At 52.1% G+C, this 16,754-nt stretch overlaps 2 protein-coding genes across 19 annotated transcripts in view; one reads left to right on the top strand and one right to left on the bottom strand.

The window, feature by feature from the left end:
* The window catches only part of slc4a4a (solute carrier family 4 member 4a), a 37,523-nt gene extending 30,280 nt beyond the window's left edge, over positions 1–7,243 (bottom strand). For 6 of the 11 annotated variants that reach the window (XM_086111918.1, XM_086111919.1, XM_086111920.1 and 3 more), the window contains exons 1-4: positions 4,983–5,114; positions 4,666–4,767; positions 1,630–1,890; positions 592–670 (exon numbers count right to left, since the gene is read on the bottom strand). In XM_086111918.1, the coding sequence (XP_085968044.1) occupies positions 592–602 (11 nt within the window). In that variant the 5' untranslated portion in view covers positions 603–670; positions 1,630–1,890; positions 4,666–4,767; positions 4,983–5,114. The other 5 variants (XM_086111911.1, XM_086111917.1, XM_086111915.1 and 2 more) reach the window with 4 other exon arrangements.
* rufy3 (RUN and FYVE domain containing 3) lies at positions 5,472–16,745 on the top strand. 8 transcript variants are annotated; one of them, XM_086111935.1, is made up of 19 exons: positions 5,472–5,754; positions 7,453–7,671; positions 9,242–9,415; positions 9,628–9,745; positions 10,066–10,167; positions 10,243–10,366; positions 10,716–10,780; positions 10,923–10,988; positions 11,069–11,138; positions 11,856–11,948; positions 12,058–12,144; positions 12,481–12,648; positions 12,899–12,996; positions 14,140–14,259; positions 14,350–14,425; positions 14,496–14,572; positions 14,645–14,678; positions 15,107–15,184; positions 15,635–16,745. In XM_086111935.1, the coding sequence occupies exons 1-19, from the start codon at positions 5,472–5,474 to the stop codon at positions 15,779–15,781; spliced, it is 2,199 nt and encodes a 732-aa protein (XP_085968061.1). In that variant the 3' UTR covers positions 15,782–16,745. The 8 variants fall into 8 exon arrangements, with proteins under 8 accessions (XP_085968061.1, XP_085968058.1, XP_085968056.1 ...); XM_086111932.1 differs by lacking the exon at positions 7,453–7,671 and having other exon boundaries at positions 5,472–5,721; XM_086111934.1 differs by lacking the exon at positions 5,472–5,754 and having other exon boundaries at positions 7,233–7,671.
* The last annotated feature ends 9 nt before the right edge of the window (positions 16,746–16,754 follow it).

Raw genomic sequence — 16,754 nt, 5'->3', positions numbered from 1 at the left:
TATGACTGTAGTGGTAAATGTCAGAGTTTCAAGTCAGTCCAGCCACAAAGGATTCATTCTGGGAGTGTTTTGGGCAAGGCGTTTTACAAACTTGTCCACAAAAAGGAAATGACTGGAACAATAAGCAGCGGCCTCCCACATACCCGTGGATTTGCACCGATTGTTTTGTCCAAGTTGTCATCGATCTCTATATATGATCAATTTGAGCCAATTTACAGGCTGCTCCAGCGCGCGTGCCCTCGAGAGAAACAACTAAGTGGATTGTTTTTTTGTGGGTGTGTTTTTAGCTTTTGCAACAGTGGTTTTGTGATGCCGCAGAATTTCCGAAGGGAATGCCGAGGTTGACGGTCGCTGCTCAGTTATTTGTGATTATTTCAAGCACAAATTTAGCCCGGCAACTTGTATTGATGTTCCACTCCAACACGTTGATACTTCAACTGACCTCCGCCGGCCCAGCTCACCTTGCCGTGCGGTCGCAATCATTTACCAGTAAGAAAAAAAAAAAATTAAATAAATGGGCCCCCACTTGCGTGTCGTGTCGCGAACCGTAGCGACGGCGCCGGTTCCCAAGACTGTCCGGGGCTCACTTACTTCTTGCTCATCGTATCGAGCGGCGTGTGATGATTTTAGAGGTCAACGTGCTGAACGGGACCCGGGCTGATGTCCAAATCTAAAGTGACACACACACACACACATTGGCAGTGTTATATCAACTTTTCACTTTTCGGTGGCTAATCTCAACTCTTGGAGGTGCTGTTTCCAATCAGTCGTCGTCATCTGGCGAGACCGTTAAGCCACACGAGAGGGGTCAAAGATGCAAAAACCACATCAACTGCTGCTGTAACTTGGGAATTTCTCCATTGGGAGACAAATCAAGATTTTCTTTTCTTATCTTATAAACGCTCTCAAACATAAAGATGCAGTAGCATGAAATTCAGCTGTACAATCGTCACGTCGGCATTGAATTGTATTTTACTTCGATTTACTTTTCCATTTAGAACCGCAATGAAAAAATGCAGACAGAAATATTTTTTAAATGTACAATCAATCTTAAGATAAAAAGTCATCAAGCTCTGTCTGTTCACCTTATTTGATGACACTTTGGAATTCGTTTTGAATTTGCCAAACGCATTTACAAAAAGTGATTCCGGGGTCAAAAATAAATGGCGTTCTGGTGATTTTCTTAACAAGTCCACAAGCATCAGGGGGCAAAAAAAGGATGCTTGGAGTTGCACTTGGTCCAGAGAGACTGCTTTCTTTTTTCTTTCTTTTTTAACATCCGCAAAAGTATCAGGACGGAAAGTACATTTTGTTCCCTTCTTCTTACTCGATTGAATTTTGTAAATATTGTTGAATTTGCAAATGTGATTCGGATAGGAAGAAATGCAGGTAAAAATGTTTTGCTCTTTCCTCTGACTTCCGGTGAATAATTCTTTGGGATTTTGAAACATCAATGATCAAAAGAATGATTCTAGTTGCCGCACCGGGGCACTGTGACCCGTGAAACCAACTCAAACAGATTACTGTACTTAACATCGACATGCACCACGTACATGAAGCGCACACTTCAAAAACGTCTCGAAAGCAGAGGAACGACGGCGCCCGCGCTCTCGCGTCTCAATGACTTACAGCGGGAAGTCGATCTTTGCCTCCTTGGCCGGACGTGCGCGGCTCTCGCTGTCAGTCCCGCCGTGGCCGTGGAGGTGAGCAAGTGAGCGCGGGGAAGGAGCGGCGCTGCGGTTTGTAAGTGACGCTCGGGACGAGCGCCGGCCGGGCCACTCCTCCTCCTCCTCTTACCTCCTCCGCCTCCCGCAGCTGGGGGAGGACGAGGAAGAGGAGAGGGCACGTGCCGTCGCGGCTCCGTCGTCGTCTTCATCGTCGTCACGTGCCCTGCGAGACAAAGACTTCCATAAAGACACGGCGAACGGCCAAACGACGGCAAATTGGGGGAAAAAAATGGAGCGGAGACTCGTCCGAAGTCGGCTGAGAGAGGCCCCGGCTCACGCGCAAACCAAAGGAGGAGAATTCTAAGAAGAAGATTGGTAGGACACGGATGAAAATGAAAACTGCAGTTGATTGGCAACCGTGCCAGGGTGCACGCCGCCACGCGCCCACTTTCCAGTTCACGCGCGACCTTGCGCTCTAGGCAAGAAACGTCCGTTGAATTTGGACTCGGGCAAGTCAACCAAATACTTCCTGTTTTGCCGTTGTGAGAATTGGCTTTCCCGCATTTCCCGTCGGAGAAATCCGAGTTTGCAGGAGTAACGGTCCCTTGTCTTTGCTGCCAGTCAGTCCATTTTCTAATCCGCTTCTCCCCTGGCCGGTCGCGGGTGCGCCGGGGCCCTTCCCCAACCGCCCTGGGGCACGGGGGGGGGACGACGACTCCCTGAACTGGTTGCCGGCAAGCCGCAGGGCACACAAAGACAAAACAACCTTTTGCGCTCTCAATCGCACCTGCGGGACAAGACCATTTTTGTGCATGTTTTCGTAATGTGGGAGGAAAGCGGACTACCCGGAGAAAAGCCACGCAGGCACGGGGGGGACATGCAAACTGCACTCGTGAAGGCTGCAAGCTCGACGCGCTAACCGGACGTGCTCACCAGTCGTCGTCAAGAAATAGCAAGTGGAGCTACTCTCCGTTTCCGTCTGAAGGATTCTGGGCCTGCCTCGCTTCCACTTGCGGCTCCCTGCGAGGCGCCTTCTGTATTTTCAATGGAAGGCGCCCTCTGCTGGTGTGACATTGTAGGAGCTGCATCGTCACCGCAGACATTTTTTTGGGACAACCGTAGACAAATGTTCCTCGTTTCCATTTTCTCGCTGTCTGGGTTGCTTTTACAGGCTGAGAATAACCAATGACGTCATGTCATGTGCATTCAAATGCAAAGTCGGTTTTAAACCACATCTGAAATGTTTCGGTCTGGTTACGCACACGCGTGGGCGGCGCATGCCGTCCCGGTGGTTAGCACATGTCCCTCGCAGTTTTGAGGTTCGCTCAAATCTCCTCTGCGACCTCTAGCGCCCTTTGCATCACCCGGGTAGTCCAAAAGGTGCGCCTTTTCAAGAGAATAAGCAAAGCCAAAAAACAAAACCCCACTCCCAAATATGCAGGAACGCGCGGCGTCGAGACGTGCCCTGCGATTGGTGGCGCCGACAAGTCAAGTTCCTCCGAAGCCACCACTTTGGCGTTGCTTCGAGGCAAAAGGACTTTCCCAGCGTGGGCCCTTGAGATGTTTTGCCGCGTTCTGGACACGTCCGCCCACTTGGTTCAACTTGTCACGGGGGTTATTTATTCCGACTTGGCTCCTTGCAAAATAGTCGATTCAATGGCCGCAGTGATAATCAAGCGATATCCTCGGCAGTACGTGACGGGTTCAATTTGTTCCGCGACCACGCTTGTAGCCCAAAACACTCGTATCGCAAACCATCTCCCCCGATATGGAGGAATGAAAATGCCATTTCGCCCCCGCGGCCTCTCAACGGACATTTGGATGTGTTTTTCGGCGGTAACGGGCTGGAATCCAGTACTTTTTGAAGGACGTCATGAAATAGATGGCAACCGTGTTTCGTGCGTCAATGGAATGGCCATTGTGCCGCTTCTTCTCGCGTGTGCACCTTGGCCACCCGGGGGCAGCGTAATACGGACGTACGAAAAGCTGCCGTGAAACGAGGAAAGAATCAAGAAAATAAAGAATCGAAACGACTAATACGCGCGGTGCCTGTGCCTAAAATGCCATGGCTTCGAAATGGGCTCGATGGTGGGGTTGCGATATAGGGGTGAGGCGTGGGGGAGGGACTGAAGAACGCTCCAATCGTCCTTCCATTGAGCACCAGGCAAAAGTGCTTCTCATCATTTGGCGTTCCCCACTGGTGCCAATGTGATGTTGTTATTCACAACACATAATATTGTTTATTATAACACCGGGATGCCAAATTAGCACCGGCAGGGCTCATCCCACATCCAAAGAAGTGTGTAAGGCTAAACAGATGCAGCGCCAAGGCAGGACTTCTGGGGAGAGGAACAGAACGCGGCCAATAACATTCAGGGATGAAGTGCCTTGGAAGTTCACCGTGGCGGCTTTATTTTCAATACCCCTTCAAAGGTCTCCAATCTGGCCCCCGTTGTGTCTCCTTGAAGGGAGGAGGCCCGTGACGGGAAGGCCCGCGCGTCGGCTCGACGGCGCTTTCTTGTCAGGAATGTCTCATTACGGAACATTTGGACTCGGACTATTTGTGCTGGCTTTCGACAGGCTTCGGGGAAATTGTTCGGAGAAACGGCATTCCGTTTTCCCTGAAAGTGCACAAATTGACATGAGCGGCCATCCGACAAGTGCCTCCTGCAAAGGGGGAACTTCAGCCCCCTTTAAAGCAGGAGGATCAGGAGTAGACCCGCAAAAAGGTCTCGGGAAGCTAAGCCCAGAAAGGAAGAGCGAGGCCGCCCTTTTGGGAAGCCAGTTTTACCTGGCGACGTGACATTTGGTCGACCCGCCTGTCACGCAAGTAAGTCTCAAGGAGCCGTTGAGACACAGGAAAACTGCAATTTTGTTTCAGAGAAGAAACGTAAGCAGAAGTTGAGCAGCTCCCGGAGCCGCTTTCACTTCGCAACAACAAATATGCGCACACAATCGCACCAATGGGAAATTTAGAGCATTCAATCGACCTACCCACCGTCCATGTTTTCTTCGAAACCCCACGCAGGTACAGTCGGGCCTGGGCCGGAACCGAACCCTGCACCTCCGTACTGTGAGGCGGACAACCCACCATGCCGCCCTAAAGAGATTGACAAAAAATAAACAAAATGGTTTTACAAAATGTCGCTTCTGTATATGTACTGTAAGAGACGTGTTGGCTGTGTGCCTTTAAGGGGCCTAAACGCCACACGGAAACGGAATCGAACCATGGACGTCTGCACTGCGAGGCGGACGTGCTCACCGCCGTGAAAGCTATTTATAATTGTTCTTCTGATCATTAGAAGGAAAATTCACCTTAATAAAGTTCAATATATAGCAGGGGCGGCGGCGTTTGTATTCGTCCAATTTGGCGTGTGACATTTTGGACTGGCTCTCCTTTGCGGATGAGTTGCATCCCGATCGCGTATTGAGCAACGTAGCACTTGCTCCACCTGAAAATGCGCAGCACCGGTGGCACTCGGGAAGTCACATCGTTTCGGTTCAGGAATCCAACATCGAAGTGGGACATCTTCCGCTGGAAGTACAATCACTGCCGGCGTCACGTGAGGACGCGCGAAATTAGCGTCAGGTTAGCCGAAAGGAGTGTGGATGTTTTACCGTCCCAGAGGGCGAAAGCTTGGAAGGAGTCGTGACCGACTTTGGTGTCACATCGGCGGGCTCGATGCGCGCGGTGTTCGGTGGCCGTGGTTCTGCGGGACCCAAACTCACCGTCACCTTGCCTCATAGCCGGCCGCTCGTTACGTGAAGTGAGTTTGACCGGAGAGGCTATCTTATTCGACGGGGATGGCTGACGGGGATTTGCCCACCGCGGGGCTTCCTCCGCGGTCACCCGCCACCGGGAGCCGCGGTTCCTCGGATGAGAACGGACACCGCTACCGCGACAACAGCCCGGACGAGATCCTGTCGCCCACCTCGGTGATTTACTTCAAGGAGGCGTTGAGCTCCGCCAACGTGCGGTTCGGGAAGGCCGGCGCCTCCCCGCTATGCCCAAAGTATGACTTTCACATCGAGAGGGTGGAATCCAAGCGGAAAAGTGAGTACTTCATGTCGCGTGGCCATTTTCTAATCGCTCGCTTTGTTACGCTAATTGACTTGACTTGTTCAAAGAAATGTTCGTGGCGGTCACGAGACTGTGAGTGCCAGACATACGCTAGCTAGCCGGGAGCTAACCAAACAAGCTAACGTCTGGTTGTTGTGGTTATTATTTTTGTCATATATAAACCATTTGGAGGGGGGGGGGGTTGTAAATAAGAAAAGAGAATAAAATGGGCAAAATGTCACACAGCTAATCCACCCGCAAGGTAACGTCAACGAGTTTGGCGGATCACGTGACACTGTCCCGTGCCAGACTCTGCGTGTCAGTTTCCTTTTAAAAGCTTTTGCTTCATGAACGCCCGTAATCTTCTCTATTACTTGGTTAGATCACATATGTCGATTTGATCTATTATTATCACTCTCAAAGGAACAGCAACATATTTGTTGAAGTAAGAGAATTAGCATTTGGGCTGCTGATTCCCTGCATTCCCTAGTAACTCATCACAATTTCAGGATTTCTATATGGTGGATATACTGTAGTTCAGTCATCGCTTTCATGAAAAATACTTTACTATCGATTATCCCATTAACTCGTTCACTCCCAAAGACGTTTTTAAACGTCTTTTCAGACTTGCTGCAGAATTGGCTGGTACTGAATGAGTTAATTGTTGATTGGGTGCAAACTGATTTTGCATGATTAAACACTGTAACGTGCATGTGAGGTGCAATTGTTATTTTTGTACCTTTGGGGCTGCCATCCTCCTCGTGTCCTAACAGTAGTATCTGTGACTTTGCAAGTGTATGGCGTTAAGAGGCGGGACCCGGGCGAGTGAGTGACGTGGGCATCAGCAAATGTCAGAAGTGGCTTGCTCTTTGCTGGCCAGTTTGCGTGTTGACGTCTAACTACTGGCTGCTCGTCATTAATTGTGCTCAGGACGTGTTTGTCTTCCTAAAGTTTTTCAATCAAGACATTGAATTATTCACATTTTTGGAATAAGCGGCCGTCATTGTGAGAGATTCCAAACACGGTCTGGGACTGCTTTTTTGCTTGCAAGATGGGGCCTTCGGCGCCATCTTGTGACATCTCGGCTCGTTTCAAAAAGGGCACAGAGATCAGGCGTGTTTTTCAGCTATTGAAGGATGATTTGTTTTGAAAAAATGTGGAATCAACACTATTCCTGTCTAATGAGCATTGGTGCGGCCTCGCGTCGGGTTGATCGTTTTTGGCCTCATTTGCGCCGATTGCTTGTCGATTGGATTTCCCTAATGGGAAGCCACGTGCCGCTCGCTGGCATGAGCTTGACGTTGGCCGCACCGGGGCCCGCCGTCCTTCCCTCCCCCCCTTTCTCTCTCGCTCTCTCTTTCTTGCACCATCTGCTCACGTGACGCCGCGTCGGCCGCTCCCCAGCCCTCCTCCGCCACAGCGGTCGGCCATCTTGGTCAACACCCAGTGTGCGTCCGGCGCCGCCAGCCCCGATCAGACTTCATAGGAAGGAGGGCGGTGGGTGATTGGTCGATTGTTCTTTCCCCCTTCCCTGTAAATCCCTTGCCTGCACAAAAAGAAAGAAGCGGGGTGAGGAAGCGCAGCGTCTCCATCGGTCGCAGGGAGGAGGAGAGAGCGAGAGAGCGACAGACACCTGCTCCACGCATCCCTCCTTTTTGTCCCCTCACTGGGAATTTTGGTGGAGCGAGCGCACGGCCCGTGCGTTTTGTTTTGTTTTGGATTTTTTTTTTGCCGAGTCATCGTCATCACCGCCGCCGCCCGCCATCATGTCGGATCTGACGCCCCAGAGCGAGACGCCGACGCCCACCACCGACAAAATCACGCAGGCCGCCAGGGAGACCATCTATTTGTGCAACTTCCGCGTCTCGGTGGACGGCGAATGGCTGTGCCTGCGCGAGCTCAACGACATCTCCCTCACGCCGGACCCCGAGCCGGCCCACGAAGGTAGGATTTGCCCACCGGGATGCCCCCCCCGCCCACCTCCCAAAGAAGATGAACGAGATGGGGGTGGCGTCACATGTACGTTGCTGTTTTGTCACGTAGGCCAGGCAAAACACTGTCCGGTACGCGCCGCTTGTCGCCGACTCGCTCTTTCCTGGTCTGTGGCCACGCCTTCCCGCAAATTCCTCATTGAATCCTTCATCAACGGAGGCCACGTCCGGCAATGTCGCGATTCACAACGGCCAGTCGCGTCTTTTGTTTTTCTGTGGTAGAAACCTCCCAAAATGTCCACCCTGGATCCAAGACTTTGATTTTTTCGAAGATGAACGACGACTCGTAACGCGTTAGCCTTCTCGGTTCGGGAATCGGGCTCCACTTACTTTGCAAACTCAGTTCGTTACCCTTTAGCGATCGGCTATGCTGACAATCGGCTCACGGCAAACAAAGTGCGGCCGAGCATTCCCGACCGAGCGGTCGTGCCACGATGCCACGTACTGCCTCTTGAGTGCAGCAGTGAGCGAGTGACGTGTGACAACACTCGGATAGGAATCCCCGAGGGATTTTTCCACCCGCGGTTTTCCTTCACGCGTGAGCCCGATACCAGACACTTGAAAATCCCCTTGAAATACCTCGGGCCATCTGGTGGAAGAGCATTTCATTCTTCTGCCGGTCACGCTACCGCGCAAGCCTAGAGAGAGAGAGAGACGTCGCGTCGAGATTTGCGGTTCAGCACGTGGGCGGTTTTCCTCGCTTATTTGCCGGAAAACTCACCGATTTGCCGTTTTGGCGCTCAAAGGTAGCGCTGCTTTGGAGACGGGACTCTCGTTCGGCAGCGTTCCAAAGCATGTCAAAACGTTGGCGGTGACTGCACGTCGCAGAATTGAGACCAAAGAAAAGCTTTGCCGCCATCTGTCCGAGGAGGACCCTCGCTTACTTGCTGATGTTCACAAACGGGCCTCTGGGGCCCCTCTAATGGGAATTTGACATCTAACGGGGCAAAAAATAGAAGTCACCGTTCGTACCTTTGACTTCTGACCGGTTATTTTGCGGATAAGCAAAGTTGCCCTCTCATGCACTCGTGGGCGTTCTGTGTAGCTGCCCAAAATGCTGATTGTGCTGACCTTCACCACCTCCAAGCAAGATAAGACGGGGGGGCTCCCTTGACAGATCTGTGAACGGTGTCCCTCCATGATTTTTTTTTTCTTTCTCGAATAAATCTCATTTTTTATAACGCTTGTTGTCTTGGTTTCCCTGGACAAGACCCCCCCCCCCCCCCCCTCGGCTAGTCTCTGCATTTTGGCCAGTAGTGCGCCTTTTTTATTTGGAAAGCTGGTGCAAGGCTCCCCTCCCGCTTACTCACATTGCAGTTCAACCCGAGTGTGTCTCAATATGCGTGATTGGCTGACAACGGGGCCGGACGGACCCGATCGCCGGTCAAAGAGTCAGCCGGCCGTGACCGAAATGCCGCTATGAAGGGGGGGGAAGAAAAAAAAGGGGCACGAATGAACGCCCGATCAAACGGCGGACCCTTTTGGCGCAGGCGGAGTCATGGCCTTTGTTGCGTGTCGCGCAGATCCCAAGGACCCCATCACCATCGAGCGGCTCAACCTGATGAACATGGCCAAGCTGAGCATCAAGGGTCTGATCGAGTCGGCGCTCAACCTGGGCCGCACGCTGGACTCGGACTACGCGCCGCTGCAGCAGTTTTTCGTGGTCATGGAGCACTGCCTCAAGCACGGCTTGAAAAGTAACCTCAACCGCACGCTTTCTCTGGCCTTCTGCCGTCCCTCCGAAGCTCGGGGGGGGGGGGGTCTTTAGAAGCCCCGCAACGTTGTTGCTATTTGTTCGCCCGCCGGTGGCGTTTTGCATCCTTTGCCGTGGAAATCCGAGTACTAAGCGGAGTCGGGCGGCATCCCATCTGTGATGCGACAGAGAGCGATTGCTTCTTTTCCTCCGCAGCCAAGAAGTCCTTCCTGGGCCAGAACAAGTCGTTCTGGGGGGCCTTGGAGCTGGTGGAGAAGCTGACGCCCGAGGCCGGGGAGATCACGGCCAGCGTCAAAGACCTGCCTGGCCTCAAGTCAGTTGAAATTCCTCCATCCCGTGTCCAAAGTCGCGCTTTTCCCGAGCGCTCGGGAATACGCTTTCTGTCACAATGGAGTGCGAGTGTCGAAGCCGAACGGAGGAAACGCGGCGTCCGAATGCAAAATGCGCGACGGGCCGAATGAGGTGTGAAATGCGCGATGCGGACCGCGTCTCCGTTCCTTTCAATGAGGCGAATGAAACCGTGGAACACGGCAGTTGAAAGGAACCAAAGTCGTTCTCCGCATGAGCAAAACGGGCGCCGGCGGACGGAGGCGCGTCCGTTGCCACTCTAAGGCTGAGCTTTGCCACTGGCAGGACGCCGTTGGGAAGAGGCCGCGCTTGGCTACGGCTCGCCCTGATGCAGAAGAAGTTGTCCGACTACATGAAAACCATCATCAACAGGAAGGACCTGCTGAGGTGGGCCTCCCGCTCCGCGTTTGGCGCCTCGCCGTCCGACGCGTCTCTGGAGCCCAACCTTTTGTGTGCGCGTAGTGAATTCTACGAGCCCAACGCCCTGATGATGGAGGAGGAGGGAGCCGTCATCGCCGGACTGCTCGTCGGCCTCAACGTCATCGATGCCAACCTGTGCATGAAAGGAGAGGACCTGGACTCTCAGGTCGGTCCGCTTCCCAAAGTGTCAACCGGAAGTTTGCCGAATGCGCCTGAGGTTGTGGGGAAAACGGGAGCGAAATATTACTTGGGGGGGGGGGGGGGGTTGTTTGGATTATTTTTGGGGGAGGGGGGTAGTTGTCCTCTGATTTTGTTCTGATAAATGTATTTTTCAAATGTTTTTGCTATCCCTTCCAAAAATGGTCGTCATTGTTTTTTCTTCCAAAACGGTCTCGAGAATCCTGCGGTTTGTTTTCCGTAAAGGTCGTCTTGATTTGGATGTTTTGATTTTGGCTTTTGAATCTTCCCACGAGGTCAGCCCTTTTTTTCCCCATTGCCATCGTCGGTCTCAACAGGTCGGAGTCATCGATTTCTCCATGTACCTCAAAGACGGCGGCCACAGCAGCAAGAGCGCCGAAGGGTGAGTCGGCAGCGTGGCTGCTTTCCAAGTCTCGCGAGCGTACGGAGCGGGAGCGCTCTTATTTCCACGACGGCCGCGCTTCCCGCGACGGAGGGACGAGTTATGGGAAGAAAGAGCCTCGATGTTGTTTTGTGTCCGGCAGTGACGGTCAGATCACCGCCATACTCGATCAGAAGAATTACGTGGAGGAGCTCAACCGACATTTGAGGTTTGTCACGCGAGAGCCCGATCTTCATTTCGGAAAGCCGCCAAATCGCAACGCTCAAGCGCGCCTGTGTGTGTGCGCAGCGCTTCAGTCAATAACCTTCAGGCCAAAGTGGATGCGCTGGAGAAGTCCAATAGCAAGCTCACCGAAGAGGTGAGACTGCTGCTTCCTTGCTGTTCGCGCTCTTTTCTCAACGAGCACAAATTTGAAAGCATCCTCGGCGTAACCAACCAGGCAAACGTCCCCTTGGAAAGGAGTCTTTTCAGGCACTTGTACAGCTCTGTGGAAGTGGCGGTTACTTTTGATCGCCGAGGGTTTTTTTTTTTTTGTAACATTCTGCATTCTTTGGGATGCATTTGCTCATTTTGTTCAATGAAGGACTCAAGAAACAAACGACTCTGTTTGCGATGTGTTTTTGCAGGCCTCCCACCATGGGGGAAAAAAAATCATAGGCAATAAATGTTGACTCCACTTTTCGAGATGGATTTTCTGTGCACTGATTCCAAAGCTGCCCTCTTTTTTTCTCTCTCTCAAACATCCGCTTGCCATAATAATCTGAATACGATTAGTGATATTTATGAAGTAAGCATCCTTTTTTTTTCTGAAAGGTCTCCGCTATCAATTCCGGCGCACGCCAAGTCTGTATTGCGCAAGCTTTTCGAAGTCCAACTCCTAAAGTGCAAATATCTGCAAAGCCGAATGTGCTCGGGGGAAGAAAAAAAAAAAACAGTCATTCAGCCTCCAAAATACATTTCGGGACACAGAAAAGCATGCCCGATGACAATTTGCCGTTGAGCAGTGTGATTTTTTTTATTTTTTTTTTCAATCATTCTGATCCTCACCTTGAATTTGTGAATTCCTTTTGTGCAGCTGGCAGTGGCCAACAACAGGATCATCACGCTCCAAGAAGACGCGGAGCGGGTGAAAGAGGAGAGCTCGTATCAGATGGAGTCCGGCAGGAAGGTGAGCCGCGACTTGCACGTCCTCTTATTATTATGATGAGGATTTTTTCATTTCTCCCCCCCACCCCCAACCCCTCCTGTTTGTTTCTGTGCATTTTCCGGCGGCGCAGGCACTGAGGAGCGACTCGGCCACGTCCGACGGACCGGCGCTCGGCGAAACGCGCCGGCAGCTCAGGGAGGAGACGCTCCTTCGCCTGGTGAGCCTCCTGCGCCGCCGTCCACCCGCTGCTGAATGTATTCCTATTATTATGAAAACCTACGAAAGAAATTCGGTGCTAAAAATTCATCTCTGATTTGGGGGGCGGGGGGGAGCGGCAATTTGTTGACCGGCGTTCTGAAAATAATTCCAGTTTTAGCACCCCGGGTTTGAAACGAATTTCGCGGTCATTGTCATTGCTGCTTTTTTTTTTTTTTTTATCGCAGCTGTGCACATACCGTACATGCATACGTGGCCCGTGTGTCCCGGTGGAAAAAGGGCAGCGGGTCAAATGGCCCGCGCGTTCGGTCCCGCTTTCATCCTCTTGGTGGCGCAGGACGTGGAGAAGGAGCTGGAGGTGCAGATCGGCATGAAGCAGGAGATGGAGCTGTCCATGAAGATGCTGGAGAAGGACGTGTGCGACAAGCAGGACGCGCTGGCGGAGCTCCGCCGGCAGCTGGACGACCTGCGCGTCATCAACCGGCAGCTCAGCCACAAGTCGCAGGTTCGTCGCAGATTTGTTTGCGGCGCGCCTCGGCACTTGCGGGGCGGACGCTTGGCTCGAACCTTCCGCAAGTCAGTCGGGCGAGATGGCCCGCCTTTCAAATTCCCGCTCGGGGCTCCTTTGCTTCAGCCAAACGTCTATCGCCTGCGTTTGTTCACAAGGAAGACCGCCTCGGTCTTTGCCTTTGCGGTCGCAATGAAGTGAAGGCGCTGAGGGTATTCCTCCAAATCTTGTTCTTGTTCCTCCTCAGAGCGCCGACGCCAGCTCCAAGCAGAAGAGCGACGCCGTGGCCCGGCTGGAGGACAAAATCAGCCAGATGTCGGGCACCGTCAAACAGCTGGAGAGCAGGTGAGCAGCGGCTGCGGACCGCACCGCGTCACCGGCGCCGGCAGCTGATCCATGTGCTGAAAACTCTCCTGTTGTCTCCCTTCACCACCTGCTCCTCCCCCCCCCCCCCCCCCCCGCCCCCCTTCACTTTTAAACGACGCGCTTAGCGAGAAACATTTGGTGAAGCAGGCCAGGAGCCTCAACTCGGCCGCAGGGAAGCTCCTGCAGCTCCAGCAGTAGCCCCACGCAAAGAGAGAAATAACCAAATTCAGGAGCTCCCCTTTGCCCCTTTCTTTCTTTCTTTCTTTCTTTCCTTCTTTCCACCGACTTCCACTAAAGCGGACTACTCGATGCATCTTGAAGGAAATCATCATCGTGCTTCGTTCTTGTTGTCAGAAGTGCGCCAGTGGCCGGGCGCTGATCCAAAGGAGTGGCAGAAAGCCCGGCCGGCCCTTTCTGGCTTTTCCAGCTGTATGTTAACATTTGTCCGTGTGAGCATTCGGCGAATAAAACGATGGAGCGAAAAGCAGCCGACTCCCTGACATCCTCGATTAATTGCGACTTGGCTTATGATGGCTGAAGAGCCCATTTCAAAAATCATCAGAAATGGGGAAAATATTCCCCAAAATCCCTCATCAATCAACGTCAATCTACTTTTGTCACCAAATAGGATCCATTTTCAGGAAGAACAAGTCGAATAGAACAAAATGAAAATGAAATTGCATTCTCATTTGTATTTGAAAAGTCAAACAAAAAGCTTTTTTTTTTTTTAATACGAGCGTCGTTCTCCTTGGGGTTTTTTCTTCTCTTCCTTGCTGCAAATGCCACAAAAGCATTTTCAGCGTTCCTCTCTTCCGCAAAGTATTTGAGCAATCTCGCTCAACTCCAACCGGGCTTCCAAATGGTGCACATTTTCAAAGTGGCTGGTGTTTGAAGCATTCCGCATTTCCTTGGGGGGCTGGGGGGGAATCAACCTCCCTGCCATAATTCCGCTGGGTTAATTATTGCGGTCCCACATCCTTCGTTGCCAAAGTTGCGCGTGCCATTGCGGGGAATTCCCCCGCCCCCATTCCCTTCATTGACCGCCTTTTTTTCAGTTGTTTTCTGTCCCTTGAAAGTTGTTTTTGCATCCCTCCATCACCGCGGCCAACCCCACCAAACCAGATGCAAGCAGGCCGAGCGCGAAAAGGAGACGGCGCTGGAGGCCAACCGCCTGTTCAAGCGCGAGTTCGGGGACAAGATCGAGGGCCTGGAGGCGGAGCTGGAGCGGCTGCGGAGACGCGGGTAAGAGAGACGCCGGTGCCCGACGCTCGCTGAACCGAGGACGACGGGTGGATTTGCCCGTCACGTCAAATTGGGCGCGTCTCCCGCTAGGTCCGCCCCGGAGACGGAGCTCAGGGAGGAGCGAGAGCGCCGCTTGGCCGGCGCGCGGCCCCCGGACCTCCCCCGAGTACACCCGCACTCGAAAAGCGCAACGTCCCGTGTCGCGTTTGTTGCTTGACGAGGCTTTGGTGTTGCAGCCTCCCTCGGCATCTCCGGCGATGACGAGGGACCCCCGGGTGGCGGCGGAAGACAAAAGCGGCCTCGACTCCGGCTCGTGTGTACTCTCGGCGCCACGCTCGAGTGCCTTTGAAACTGCCCACTTAGACCGTATTTGCGTCTCCTTCAGGTCCTTCCGCCCGTCCGATGATGACGACGAACAGGTCGGTGGTTGTTTGGTTTTTCCATGTACTTTTTTTTTTTTTTTGGTGTGTTCAAGATTGCATATATATGAGCGCGCTTTTGAAATTTTCGATGTATTTTTACGCATTGATATCTTTTTTTGTATGATGTACTTTTGGATTCTATTTTCAAGTGGAACGATCACGTATTTGTTTTTAATATTTGATGTACTCATTTTTAGATTTTTGGGCGGGGTCCGGGGGGCTGATTTTTCGCTGGTTCTTTTTCTCACCTCCCCCTCTCCCGCCATTGAAATCCCAAGAAAAAGCAAACGTGGCGAGCTTTCGCTCGTTTTGGGCACCCCACAAGATTTGTCAAGAAATGCTCCGTTGCGACGATGACGATGAGGAAGCGTCAAGCGGGAACGCACGTGGTGTCGCCGTTGTATTTACTGTCCGCTTCTGTGCAGGAGGAGCCCTTGGCGGACGTTGGCGAAGCTTCCGTGTGCGGCATATGCGAGCGGGAAGACTCCCTCCTCGAGACAAAGGTACCGACGTGACCATCTGAGGGGGGAGGGAAATGGCACCGGATCTATTTAGTTCTTCTTTGAAAAGCTTTTGCCCAAAGACACGTTTCCAAATATTGAAATCTTTCATGTGGAAAACGGGGACCTCAACCCAAGGAAGGTTGCAAAGTGACTGTTCTCACGGCGCACTTGTCGAAATGATCTGCTTCCTTGGCACCAAATGATTTTTTTTGCTTTTGACTCCTTCATTTTGATTCGCTCTATGACATATACCCATGCTGATTGGGTATGTACAAAAACAAACAAATGTTCAACCTCTTGTAAGAAGCCATGTGCAGCTGCATCCCAAGAAGACGGCATCATTTTTGTCTATTTGTGACGACCGAACGGCCAATACGCAAGGCTTTATTCTTGACTTTCAAAGCCCGTAAAATCGTCTCTGCTGATGGCATTTTGTATATTTTTTTTCAGAGACGGTGCAAGAACTGCGGCGGCGCGTTCTGCGAGGGCTGCGTGGCCAACGAGCTGCCGTTGCCGTCCTCCATCTTGCCCGAGGTGGTGTGCGCCGCCTGCTACGCGCTCTTACTTCAGCAATACGCTTCCACGTCGCCGGCGTAAACCTCAAAACGCCGGCGCTCGCCCGCTACGACTGGAATCGCAACGTGCACTTTTTTTTTTTCCATCTCCTCTTCGTGGACAGCTCCAGCCAAACCTCGTGATATATTCCGGAGCCGTCATATAAACCTTCAAAACAACCGCCGCGTGACCGCAAACGGAGCGGCGACACATCTCGATAGACAAAAGCAAATCCGCATCTATTTCAATGCAGTTTTTCTCGTTGAATGCCAACACAGTCTGTGAAATGCCATTGGCGGGCTAACGGCATATAAGCAGAGCTTTGCCGGGAATCGGAAACTTTCAACCGGCGCTCACTTGAACCCGCACGCAACACGGCGACTACTGCCGCGACGTCGACCGCGCTCGCGTTCCGCCGCACGTGTTCGGTCGGGCTCGGTGCCGCCAGGCATGTTGTCGGCGCAACCGGCTCCGACACTCAGGGCGGTCGCACGCCTCGAGTGTCGGAGCCGGTTGCGCTGCACGCGGCTGCACGCGGCGCGACGCAATTTGAAATCTTTTGGAAGATCGACAGTGTAAAAAAAAAAAAAAAAAAAAGTGGCATTTTGTGTCATGAGGACATTCACAGAGCGATGAAACGGCTAACTCGAAGGAGGTGCGCTTTTATGCCTTTTTGGAGCTGCTTCCATTGAAGAAGATACACCTTTGAGTTTTTTCTGAAAATGCGCCTCTCTAACCCAGAATAAAAAAGTTTTGACTTAATTCAAAGCATTCAGCGCTGAATTGCAGGAATGAATAGATTTGATCTGAAAAATGGAGCTATTTTTAGGTATGTCTTGGTTGTTTTGTTCAAAAGAAATATCCACCAAAGGCATCATTCTTAGCTGGGGAGAAATATTAAATTGTTTGCAATCCATTGTTTGGGGTTTTTTGAACTCCTGCTCAAATGTACATTTTGTTGTTGTTCAAACTTGCGAAAAGAATTTAAAGCATGCATTGTCACGTTTGTGGATTC

This window comes from Hippocampus guttulatus, chromosome 5, assembly GCF_054856545.1.
Source record: "Hippocampus guttulatus isolate MCC_2025c chromosome 5, RoL_Hgut_1.0, whole genome shotgun sequence".
In the NCBI taxonomy this organism is placed as follows: Eukaryota; Metazoa; Chordata; class Actinopteri; order Syngnathiformes; family Syngnathidae; genus Hippocampus; species Hippocampus guttulatus.
This window is presented reverse-complemented; position numbering and strand designations above follow the sequence as displayed.

What these genes read in the sequence shown, in the direction of transcription:
- rufy3 (XM_086111935.1), top strand. Translation starts at nt 5,472, where the DNA reads ATGGCTGACGGGGATTTGCCCACCGCGGGGCTTCCTCCGCGGTCACCC. An exon ending in CCCCGAGCCGGCCCACGAAG is followed by an intron (nt 7,672 to 9,241) that starts GTAGGATTTGCC and finishes CGTGTCGCGCAG; the next exon opens with ATCCCAAGGACCCCATCACC. An exon ending in GAGAGGACCTGGACTCTCAG is followed by an intron (nt 10,367 to 10,715) that starts GTCGGTCCGCTT and finishes CGGTCTCAACAG; the next exon opens with GTCGGAGTCATCGATTTCTC.